Consider the following 13127-nt stretch of genomic DNA (forward strand, 5'->3'; position numbering starts at 1 on the left):
GCAAAATGCTTGTTTCATCAAAAATCACTTTAAAATGCGGGATCGTCCCGCACGATGCGAGACGGTTGGTAACTACATTATGTATAGGTAGAATTTATCTATAGACACTACGGTATTTTTTCGATTCGTCTGATCCAAAGTTCGTGTAGGGCCTACCCAATGGGTGTCACCAGGAATCAGGATGAGTTCATGCTTAGGTCTATACCATCAGACATCGGTGGGAATGGGAGAATAAAAGGAAACACGCGAACCAGCAGCAATATTTACAGGTGAATAGACATCAATTGTATTGGTTTACTCATCCTGACATATTCGGTGATCTGTCACGTCGATGCGAACCAGATAAACCGTGAAGGAAAACACTGAAAAGTCAATATGCCATGGGAGAGGTTTTGTCAGGCTACAGCACCCGTAACTTACGATAATATTTTGAAGCCTCACGCGTTCCTGCCATTACACCCATGCATCGAAGCATATACATCTAAGAAAGATATCCATTTTCCTCCATTTAAATGTCAATGGCGTTTACTTTACTTATGATTTAATGTTAAACGTATAGATCTAATTACAACCAATCACATGATAAAGAGTACAGGATGATTACATTTGTAACAGGCATTGAAGGATGAATACGGAAATTAATACTGTATATTGATCCTATACACGCCGTTAATTCTTGAGAGAACAAGACTGCACCTATGTATTATTTTGTATATCTATAATTTATTTTCATTATTAATCGCCGATCCGAATACTCAGTACAACTTAAAAAGGAACGTAAAGGCCTATTTATGCTTGTAAACATGTTTGTCCCTCTCTTTTCATAACTCATTCTTTGATTTATTTTTTTAATGCAAATTAAAAGCACAAAACGGAATTTTCGGGTCATTTCTAATACCTCTTTCGACTGCAATTTTAAAGAAAACGCCTCACTGATTTACCTCAATAGGTTCAAATTTGTACACGACCCTTTAAGAGCACTCCTTTGTTATGCAATGAAGTTGGTTCCACTTCATTCACCATAGTGTCGGAACGCCCATACCTTGTAGACGTCATGGATAGATGTCATTATTATTTTTCCTTTTGAAGAATGACACCGCTGAATCATTATGTACCGTGTACGAATGGCCTGTGTATGTTAGTTTAATTTGACATGATGACATTCTAAAGGATTTTATGATTTTGTTCGTATTGGTGGCGTTTAAAGGTAAGTATATAGCCTGTGATGTTATATAATGTATTGAGAGACGCATATGGTGTTAGTAGAATTATTATTTAACTCAATGCAAGTGGAAATATCAATATATACAGTAGTAGTCAGTGAACCTATGACATAGTAAACGTTTATACTCATTTGAATTGTAATTTGTGTTGGGCAGTAATAAATCATAGCTACATTAGCATTTTGTTATAGTGAAAAATATTATAATAACAATATATTGGATATCGGTCTCATATGTATAAACTAATAGACAATTAATAATATATATTTAATAACAATCTAATTTAATAATAATTATATACAATATATATATATATATATATATATATATATATATATATATATATATCTGTTGTTTTGTTTTGTGTTTTATACCTTAATAAATATATATATATATATATATATATACTTATATAGTGTCTTTAGAAGACTGTCTCTTATACACATCTAGATGTGTATAAGAGACAGGTACTGATGGGTTCGCATAATGAAGGGTTGGGGGGAGGGTCGATGATTAGGTAAGGGGAGCTAGCGCGCAAAAAAAAGGTGATTTTAGGTGATTTTTGATTACTTGAGCATGGTTTTTTGGGGGGGTCGACTGGGAGCGCGAATATTTTTTGGAAGGACATGCGCCACTCCCCCTCCCCCGGCGTACAGGTACCACGATACACAACTGATTATAATTAGCTTATGCTGTAACATTACAGCCACCATTATCTCTCGTCGATATATGTTCAAAATCGTAATGTAATTATTTCACTGGTAGCCTTGGTATCTAACAAACAACCAGGTATAAAAGCTGACTCATTGACGTTATTGATTTTTGCGAGGAATTTCATAAAAGTCTGCGTTTTCAGAACACATGTTGCACGGACAGATGAAACGTGACCATTATACTTGGCCTTTTGTAACCTTGGATACATTAATGGTCAAATCAATATCTCGTATTAAGCGTAATTTATGAACGAAATATGATATAAATCGGTACACACGTAGGGCCGCCTAAATTAATGTAAATAGGATTAGGTGTATCTTAAGTGCACACTGTCATAAGTCCACTTATGTGGGTGGAGGATATGAGGACTTCAGGGCGCTCTAGTTGCAGCGCACCTGGAGACATTCAAAGTGGTACGTTCGTTAAAAAAAAATATAAGAGTGTGTCAACTATATAATAAGCTTATATACTATAAATTTAAAGAAAAAATATGCTTAAAACTAACTGCGTTCGACTCCATTATTTGGTCGTTCTCATACGAATTATGCATATATTATAGTGAATGATCTTGTCATGATCATGGTTTTAACATATCGATTATGCAAGCCGGACATTATGCTTATATATTTTATATGGTAATTTATATTTACGAGGCCCGTTTATGTTGGTTACGATGTTTAGAATTGTGTGTTTATCGAATTTCTCTCGTGCCTGTCCAAACACATTTACTTGGCTCAAACCTTACACTTTTTTATATTACTCTAAATTGTACTTAATAGCATACTGGAGGCATAGATATTGTTGTGTTAACAAGCTTTGGTGAAATTTCCACAGTGACAAATTATTCACATTTTCTTTTTTCCAGAATCTGGTCACAATGAGTGGGACAACTGAAGGCCTCTCAGATGGTAAGAGATGATTGGATAAATATTATTAAAATACTATTTCCGTTGTTCAAATACTGTATTATAATAGAAACCACGCACATATTGTTCCTGTACTTTTTAGTTGCATTGAACTTTATGCTTAGGACTATAGATAATTTATCAGACTTATTAAATGCATCCCGATGTTTTTCATAAGCTCATCTTCAAACTACTTCTTCCAGCCCTAGGCATTCTGTTGTGGGACCGTTTCGACAGTCCCACACAATTTTTCTAATGGGTCCACAAAGAATTGGTCCACATTTTTAAAAATGGGTCCAGATTTCTCATATTTAGCTTAAAATTGATAAAATTCTAGAAAATGGGTCCAGATTTTTCATATTTTTGCGTAAAATGGGTTCACATTATTTGCCAATACGTGTAAAGTGGGTCCACCCTGATACTGTCCGCACTGTTTGAAAATCCTGGCTACGTATTGATTACCACCAACATCGTTATTATCGTTGTCAACTCCCACATCATCATTTTTCTCCTCATTCACCATCATCAAAATTCACTACAGCCACAACAGCACCATCATCATCACCCTTACCATTATAATCATCCTCATTATCATCTTTATAGGTCATCATCATCGCTATCATCATCATCCTTATAATCATCATCATCATCATAACCGTTATCATTCAATGTCACCACCATCATAATCATTCCCCATACAATAATATGTGTTAGTCTGCAAAAATGTGTTTTCCACATGTATATTTTTTTATTATAGCTAATTTCCTTTTTTTTATTCAAGTGAACAATGATGGAAACGATAACAGTAGACTTATTGCCATCCTTTGCGCATGTGCAGTGATCTTTTCACTCATATTGATTACTGCTATCGCTGCGCTTAGCTACTACGTATGCAAAAAGAAGTAAGTATTATATATAGAGATTCATAATTCATAAGAATTAACAATTTTGTTTTCCTCAAATAGAGATGGCAAATAACAAAATAATAAATTGTTCTTGTACAATTTTATCTTCCATACTTAAATATTATTAACAATTATTGTAATATCATAATAATTTATTTATAATAGTATGCATAAATTATTATTATTGTTATTATCAAGATTATTATATATATGTGATAATGATGATAAAAATAATGATATATATAGGCCATATATATGTTATATATATATATGTATATATATATATATATATATATATATATATATATAAATCATCAAAGAAAGGTATATACAGTGTTCGAATAAAGGACATAATACATCGTGTAGTATAGCTCTCAACGAATGTAGTCTTATAAATAAATGAATAAAGAAATTGTGTAATAAAATGCCTATGACTAGATTCGAACCTGCGAGCTCTCTCTGTCAAGGCGAGTTTCATAACCATTAGAGCAGAGGCTTCATATTCCAATATCGCCAGGTACACTCCATTAAATAATAGGTAAACACTGTATTTACCTTTTTTGATGATTTATATATAATATAACAGTGTTAACGGCTTTCTTGATTTATATTATATTATATTATATATATATGTATATATATATAATTACTTCCATAATTAAATATTATTAACAATTATTGTAATATCATAATAATTTATTTATGATGGAATGCGTAAATTATTATTATTATTATTATTATTATTATTATTCTATTATTGTTATTATCAGGACTATATACATATATATATACATATCTGTCTCTATATATATATATATATATATATATATTATTTACATTAGGCCTACTTGATTAACACTTTGAATAATATGTACGTATTTACATTATAACAGGCGAGAATTGGAAAGTATGGAATCGAAGCTTGGTGACTTAGATGATGTTGATCGTATTATGTGGGCGGAAATGGGGCGAAAAGATGACGTAGTAACAGAAAACCCTGCCTTTGGCAAGGAGGATCCCGCTGACTTTGAACCCCTAGATGTGGTAAGAATACAGTAATACTATGCTTTAAAATTGTAATAGTATCAAGTCAAGTATGTATTCACTTATAAACATTTAGGCCTATAAACATAATTCCTAATATAATATAAGTGCCGAGGAACCAAGACGGTAGAGCCTGTGTTTTTGGTCTCTGATCTACAGTACTTTAAATACGGTATATAGTATATCTTAGCTACAGAATAAACTAATTAATTAATCAACCACCTAATTAATTAACAAATTAACCAACTAACTAATCAATCAATCATTCATTCAATCAATTAATCTTTTTTTTTTCATTTGAGCAAAAATATATTTTTTGGGGAAAAAATAAAAATAAAGGCAGATTGTTACTGTGGTTGAATAAGGTAGCATTCACGTTAATTCACGTTATGCGAGGCTAATTGATGCGGGATTTGAAAACGAGACCTATCCAAAACATGTCGCAAAAGAAGAATGAAAAATCTAAACCAAAATTGTAGGCCTATCGTCAGGCGTCAAATTTGGGGAAACCACTGAAATTTTAATTATTGTATTGAATAGCTCACGTAAAAGCACTAAACGTTATTAATTTCAAATGAGACACACATCGAAATCTTTTTGTTATTAATAGTAAATTAAATTGAAAAAAACAAAAAAAAACAAATCTCATCTTTGCCATATGCCTGTCATCTACTGTCAGTATGACAAAGTTTTCATAGTCACATCTCTTTATACCGTTAATACATCTCAACTCATTTACCTCTCGACGTCCAACTCACTTGATCTTCTTCCACTGTACTGTATATATTTTTATTTGTCTCGCAATTCAATTTGTTTGTATATTTTGTGTATTCCCTGCTCTGGAAAATAAATTTCATGTACTGTACTTGTATTTGTATATAACAATACATGGAATCTTGAATCTTATGAAATCCTTAAATTAATTACCAGTCATATTAAGGATTAGGCCTATGCGTTCGTAATTTGTGCGAAAAATAATAATAACGCAAAGTTTACACATAAACATAAAAAATTGAATTTCTCATTCTCCATATAAGAGACAGCATATAATGATCTTTGGGGTGGAGAGGAGAGAGGGAACAAACATATTCAGCAAAGTAGGCCTACATTAAGCAATAACATGGTCATGTACTGTAACGGAACAAAGAAAACGATCAATAAAAGGCTTAGACCTAATATCAAACGATACATTGCTGGCTATTATTAAACGGGGTACCGGCAGAAATGTTGTTTATTTACATGCTTTGTGATTGCCTATTTGCAATGGTTTTATTCCCATCCATATCATAACGTTCATGTTTTGTCGATAAGTTGCATGCTCCGGTAAATCCGCTAGATTGAACGGATTTCATTGTAAACAATGTCAAATTGTTGTTTACGCAAACAATATATAAAATAGGGTAGATAGTGAGCTATAAATCTCGATTTCCATAGAATCGCTCACCCTATCAACGACATTAGCAATCGGGAGGGTACCTCCTGCAAAGTAATCGGCAAAGTTGAGCCAGGTCCAACCTTCCAGACACTGCTGGTGACTGTTGCCGACAGGCAGGGTGAGCGAACCTATAGAAACGTTCAGTAGGCCTACAAAAAAATATTGACTTAATAATAATAATAAAGATAATAATGATAATAATAATAATATTAATAATAATAATAATAATAATATTAATAATAATAATAATAATAATATAAATAGAGCTATCCAATTCCAAAGATGAAATAGCATTCAATGAATGTGTTATACACGACTCTAAAGCGTAGTTTCCATAGAATCGCTACACAGTCGCTAAAACTGCAGCGTTTTCACTGCAATTCTTGCACTGCGTAGCTGTCCCCCGACTCAATCGGGAACGCTCTCTGATTCAACTGACCAATCAGCGTCGCCAAAGGAGTCGGCGAGAGCGTGTAGCTACTTTTATGGTAACCAGGTTTTATATCTAAAACATGAATATGAGTTAAGATAGTATAATACATACTCCAAGTATCGAAATGCACGCCATCGTTTCGAGATTCAATATTTCGCATTACTAATGTCATCATCAGGAATGAAAAAATATTAAATGTGAGTTAACATTTTAATGTACACCTATTTTTATTGCAGACAGGAATAGAAAAGGAATTTGATGACGAATATGAAGAGGAAAGTGAATCAGAAGAGAAAGAAAAACAGAATGGCGAAGACGGTGAAGACAAAAAGCCAAAATCAAGTCGTTTATCAATCCTTGACGCAAATACATGGTCTGGGATGCCAAATAAAAAGAAAAAAGCACCACGAAAACAAATTCCAAGAACTGTTTCAAGATTAGAAAATGACCCACAGATAAGAAATGAGATTGCAAGCAAGTTTGAAAATCCCACCACGTTAAATTTTGACTACACGTTATTTAACCTGAACTCGGGACCCAATCAGCGTACTGTTAATAACTACGAAGTTGGTAAAGGAGTTGTGGATGATATAGAAGAAGGTGTGCCTCCCCCACATATACCAAGCGCGGGAAACAGGTTATTATGGCAAAAGAAACGATTCAAAGACGTGTAAAAATGCTCATAGAAACTCCGACCTGTCCTGTTATAGTCCTATTTTTATAAGACTTAAAATCAGAATTGTCTTCTAATTATAATATGTGGTGGTGCAGTCCAAGACAATTGTTTTGGAAATTAAAAATGCAAACTTTTACTTCATGTGAAGATGAGAAATGAGCCTATACTGAGAAAAACAAGTTTTTAACTGTAGGCGTAACGTACATCCACCAACAAGTTATAACGCGACTCAGCTAGCCGGCAACGCGATTTAAAAAGGAAACGCGTTTATGTGGATTATTTGATAATTAATCGGTACCGGTATTTGATAAGTTTATACGGTCGTAATATTAGCTAAAGGAAATGCCAATCAATTTATTACGTATTTTATCAGGAATTCATTTTGTTTATTTAACAGACAATAGCATGTAGGCTTATGGTAGCTGAAATGTTTTTGAGTTTCCGCATTGAGTTTCCGCATTTCAAATGATTATATCGATTTAATTCTGCAACTTTTTGGCAGCTTCATTTTGATAGAATTTCTTTGATGCCATAAAAAAAAAAATTATTATACATAAATATATTTTGATATACATAGTTACCAACCTGAGAGATTTGAAGTGCGTGACTACATCAGTTAGCGGGGGTCGATACAGGGCCCCGTTGAGGTCTAGGGGCAGATCCTAGACCTTTTAAGTTGTTTTAAAACGATTTCAGGGAGTGTTTGTTGACAATACTTGGTACATAAACAAAAATATTGTTAATAAAGCCACGTACTATTTCAGTTCCGAAGTACAGTAGGCCTATGTTTAATTCGAGCTCCCAAACTATGTACACATTCATTACTCAAACAAAAAAAAAATGAATAGGCATAGTGATCAATTTTAAGTAACGCGTCAGTGAATTAAGTACGGTATTCACGTAAATACTGCACTCTTCAATTAACTGTACTCGAGTTATTGCGGCCAAGTGACAGTTTTATATTTCAATAAAACCAATTTCTTCGAATTTTAAATACCGGTACATTTTCATCTGAATTGAAGATAATTAATTATCACGCATATGCTAAATGCGTGAAAAATTTATGATCACGAATGTGTTTCTGCAAAATGCGTGTTTCTTCCAAAATCATTATCAAATGCCGGACCGTCCCCCACGATGCGAGACGGTTGGTAACTATGCATGGATCTCTCCCAATAAACACAGAACGTTATAACATTCGCTATTCAAGAGTTATAGTAGTAGCATGGAAGTTAGGTTAATGTCAGAAAATTACATTCACACAACGTTCCAGCAACGTTGTGTTATAAATACGTACTTGACACAGGTACAATGTGACCATGCTGTGTGACGAACACTTCTACCATGCAGTTTTTGTCTTCAATCATTTTAAGACTAAATGTCTGGTTTCTAAAGAACCGCTACATGTTGTCAACAGTTTTTGAGACGCTGATTGGTCGGCTACGCAGTGTAACGTTGGTGACAGCATGGTAGCCGCAGTGTAGCGATTTTATGGAAGCAGGCATATCACATGGGTCATGATGTTAATCTTTTCAAACGATGATAAAGTTCAACAATGAGGGCTCACTAGAATGATGTCATGAGACTCCATTTTAAATCTGATATGTATTTTGTTTTATTGACCTACAATAAGACACAATATTTCTGGCGACAATAATGATTGAAGAATTTTAATATTTTTAAAGATTTTTATGAATGAATAATCTAATACAATCATAAAATATGTAAATAATATTCACGCTGGTTACATAAAAAGCATATTTTTATATCTTTTATAAAACTATTGATATAATTTTCTATTATAAGATTTCTGTTATTTGCTTTTCTCTGGGTAAAATCACTTTACATTGAAATGGTAGCTATTTATTGAATATCTCAACAAAACGTTCTATCTGTGTTTATAAATATTGAATAAAGTATGATATAGAAACTACCACCAATTACCGTATGTTTTTTTTTGTTTTGTCAAAGCACACATATAACATAATATTATTGAACGTCAACGCCATTATCATAGTCTACCTTCTATTTGTATGTATTAGTACTCATTAAACTTTTTATCATTCAATGAAGAAACATTAACTGTTCATTCAATCTTGGGATTTTTTGAATGATATGGAATTTTTGTTTTTATCATGAAGACAATTTAAAAATAAATTCTAATGGCCAAACAGCCCTTTAGTTTACAATCGTGGATGAGGGCTGCCCATTTGTTCAAAATTAAAGACCCATTGAAGACTTAGTAGTTTTTTTTTCAATTCTTCTGATAAGTCTGTTGTTTAGAGACATTCTCATCCTTTTCCAAAATAGTATGAATTTTAAAGTTAAAGCTCTTACGTCCCATTGGCAGAATGAGTTTGCTTCAGACAACAAGTATGTAGTGCTGAAAAAACTGAGCAAGAATATTGATGCCAGGAAATCGCACCTTCTCATATTTTGTAAATGCTTTTCACTGTGTCCTAATTTGAAAGTTAGGTGTTAAATCAGATTCATAAAAAATACTTACGCTTACTAGCTTACACCCCACAAAAATAGAAGTTAAAAATCAATGCTTTTTTTCTATTCATATCATGCTAACTGGAATATTTTCTGTGAATACAAATATAATAATGACAATTGCATTTTTTTAATTGACATGATTTTAATTTAAAGGCATCTTTGACCCCACCCACTCCCCTTCAGAAAATTCTACACTCAGTTGAAAAAAATAGGTACCTAAAAGGTACATGTGGCTACTGAGCTCATAATAATACTGGTGTGGCGCTTTTCATGCTCGTTCCCATGTTACATATATCGCATTCCTGTAGTACAGTAGACGTATCATGGGTCCAATCTCATAGTAAATTTACACTTTAATACAAAAAAAAAAAGAAATACTTGTGTATTCATTGTGCTATTTATTCATCCTAACACTGTATACATTGTATTTAAAACCCAAATTCTTTAGTTACACAAAAGGTAATAATATACTCTTAAGAGCCACGACACGGTGCTTTTTTGAGCATTTAGAGTAATTAAAAACTATATAATCTGAATCCACAATTTTATAACAAGATAGCAATAAAGGCTTATTACAGAAAACGTATTTTTAAAAACTTGTTATCACTTGCAAATTGACATCATATTGAACATTTCAAACATTTTTTCCTGCAATCTGGATGTTTAATTTTGTGAATGAAAATTTCCCAAATAGTTGTCTGTACTGAACACGATGGATCAATCAGCATACATTGTGTAATATTTTTAGCCCATTTCTTGTGTTGAACTTTTTGGTTCCTGAAAGCTGTATAACCTTAGCTTTTATGGTTACGAGTTAGTTGTTGCTTACACTCGAATTCAAAGAATGTTTTGGGTTGATAAATTCCTAAATTTGGAATGGTATCTCTTCCAACTGCTTTATTTAAATTTTTGATTTTATAAAAATATTGGTCACAAAATCCCTCATCTTCACTGGACTTTGGATTTCAATGGTTCTGGAGTTCAGTGTGATATGAAACAGAACAAACAGTTTCTTGAAAATTGTCCGCAGTGGTTTGTAATTGTAATATGAAGTACTGATTTGTGTTTGTTTATAACTGGAGATACAACATGAATGTAGGCGTTCCGTGTCTTCTTTCTTTTTCTTTTTTTTGCCATATTTTTCAGTTCATTAACCTGAAATGATAAAGTATAAAATGCAAAATTAATTATTCATGGTGAAAAATTAGTTAAATATAAAAATGACTATAGATTTTCTAATGAAGCTTCACATACCTTAAAGGCACCCTTACAGTATTATTGGTTTACAATTTTGCTGCCCGTTTCATAATAGAAAATTAATTTAAGAAATATACATACATATATATATATATATATATATATATATATATAATTAATTTGTGATATATATGTATATATATTTTAATGTGTTAAATATGTTATGTTACTAAAATATTATATATTATATTATATTATTATTTCTTTATATGTATGTATGTATATATGTATTTACATTTGTTTATATTTTATTTATATTGTTTATTAATTTGTATAGAATGTATAAAATGCATTAATATTATTTAATATACTGTAGTTAATAGCATAAATATTACATATATAAAAATTAAATAATTTATTGATATATATTTTGTTGTTATATATTTATATTGTTGCCATATATTTATTATATATTTATATTTATTATATTATATTATTATTTATTTATATGTATGTATATATATATAAGTATTTACATTTGTTTATATTTTATTTATATTGTTTATTGATTTGTATAGAATGTATAGAATGCATTAATATTATTTAATATACTGTAGTTAATAGCATAAATATTACATATATAAAAATTAAATAATTTATTCATATATATTTTGTTGTTATATATTTATATTGTTGCCATATATTTATTATATATTTATATTTATTATTATTTTTAACATGTATAACGACTAATGAAAAATGCATATATCATAACACTAGATCATACCTGATCATAGGTAACTATCACAAGTCCAGCTGCAGGCCGATTCAAGAGTCCCCACTTGCTAGAGATTTTATTAACTGAACTGTAAAATGTAGTAGTAGTAGGGCATAGGCCTAAGCCTAACTATGCCTAGATACAATATAGGTCGTTTAGCCAGATATATTTACCTACCTAGCCTAGGCGGCCCTGTAGTTTCATTAGCAATAGTCCTACTACTTACCTAGTTACAACATGTTTTTTTTTTTAACTTTTTATGTATAACCATGGCTACTGAAATGACCGTGCATCAGCCGAATGTAGTACAATTGTTTTCAGTGTGATTAATCTGCTCAATAAACAATTTTAATTACTTGTGCAAATATAAAGATGTGGGTAACACATATCTTTATATACGACTTTTCATGGATCTCGACCAGCTATGTAGGCCCTCTTTAGGCTAGACGCGCATAGACGGTTGGAAGCGACGATCGAAGAAAAACAGTTAAGCAAGCCAAGGACTTCGCTAACTTCCATTCCTCAGTATTAAAATCCTTCCATTGATGGGCACTGTCTAAAACTTTCTCCCAGCTTATCTCTGAAAAGATTGTAACCTTTTCGTCTGCAGTTGGCTCAAGATGAATTACACAGGAGCCAGTGAGCTTCCATGACGGCCCAGGCTCGGACATGACACGTTGTTGTTTGTTGTTATATCGCGACGTCATCAACAAGTACAATACATTCATTATCATCCACCATCAACTAAACTGCCTTAAAGAAAAAAAAAATGGTTCGTGTGGGAATCGAACACACAACCTCCATGTTTGCTATTCATTATCCACCATCAACTAAACTGCCTTAAAAAAAAAATTACAAAAAAAATGGCTCGTGTGGGAATCGAACTCACGCCCTTAAAAAAAAAAAAAAAATAAAATAAAGAATTTTTTTAAAAAAATTCTTGCCCCGTGTGGGAATCGAACCCACGATCGCTGAGTTTACTACCCCTGATCCAGCCATGACTAAACGGAGGGAGGTAAACCGCGGCCCCTAAACCATAAATGCGATAAACCTAGCACCACACCAAGTACCAGTTAGTCAACTCTGATCCTACTAGAAAAAATTCTTTGTATATATACAATGCGGGTTAATAATACGCATGGTAATAGTGTCAAAAAATGGGCCGTGGGCCAAGAGGGTTAATTTTTTTGTCTAAAAATGTAGAATTAAATTTATAATAGATTTTTTATTGTTACCATCTTCATAACTTACGTACTTTTTTTTAAATAGACAAAAATGTTTGAAAAATTCATTATGCAAATTAGAAAAAAATAGACTA

At 32.0% G+C, this 13127-nt stretch overlaps 1 protein-coding gene across 1 annotated transcript; it reads left to right on the forward strand.

Moving 5' to 3' along the window:
* The first annotated feature begins 1041 nt into the window (after positions 1 to 1041).
* On the forward strand, positions 1042 to 9275 carry LOC117122073 (nucleolin-like). The gene is made up of 5 exons (XM_033267541.1): positions 1042 to 1207; positions 2803 to 2845; positions 3624 to 3744; positions 4641 to 4791; positions 6896 to 9275. Exons 2-5 carry the CDS (start codon positions 2815 to 2817, stop codon positions 7331 to 7333), a joined length of 741 nt encoding a protein of 246 aa, XP_033123432.1. The 5' UTR covers positions 1042 to 1207; positions 2803 to 2814; the 3' UTR covers positions 7334 to 9275.
* The last annotated feature ends 3852 nt before the right edge of the window (positions 9276 to 13127 follow it).

This window comes from Anneissia japonica, unplaced genomic scaffold (assembly GCF_011630105.1).
Source record: "Anneissia japonica isolate Jap-2015-1 unplaced genomic scaffold, ASM1163010v1 scaffold1208_len1460985_cov181, whole genome shotgun sequence".
Lineage (NCBI taxonomy): Eukaryota > Metazoa > Echinodermata > Crinoidea > Comatulida > Comatulidae > Anneissia > Anneissia japonica.

Coding starts and splice junctions, on each gene's coding strand:
- LOC117122073 (XM_033267541.1), top strand. CDS start 2,815: ATGAGTGGGACAACTGAAGGCCTCTCAGATG. Junction 2,846..3,623: donor AACTGAAGGCCTCTCAGATG/GTAAGAGATGAT, acceptor TTTTTATTCAAG/TGAACAATGATGGAAACGAT. Junction 4,792..6,895: donor ACTTTGAACCCCTAGATGTG/GTAAGAATACAG, acceptor TTTTTATTGCAG/ACAGGAATAGAAAAGGAATT.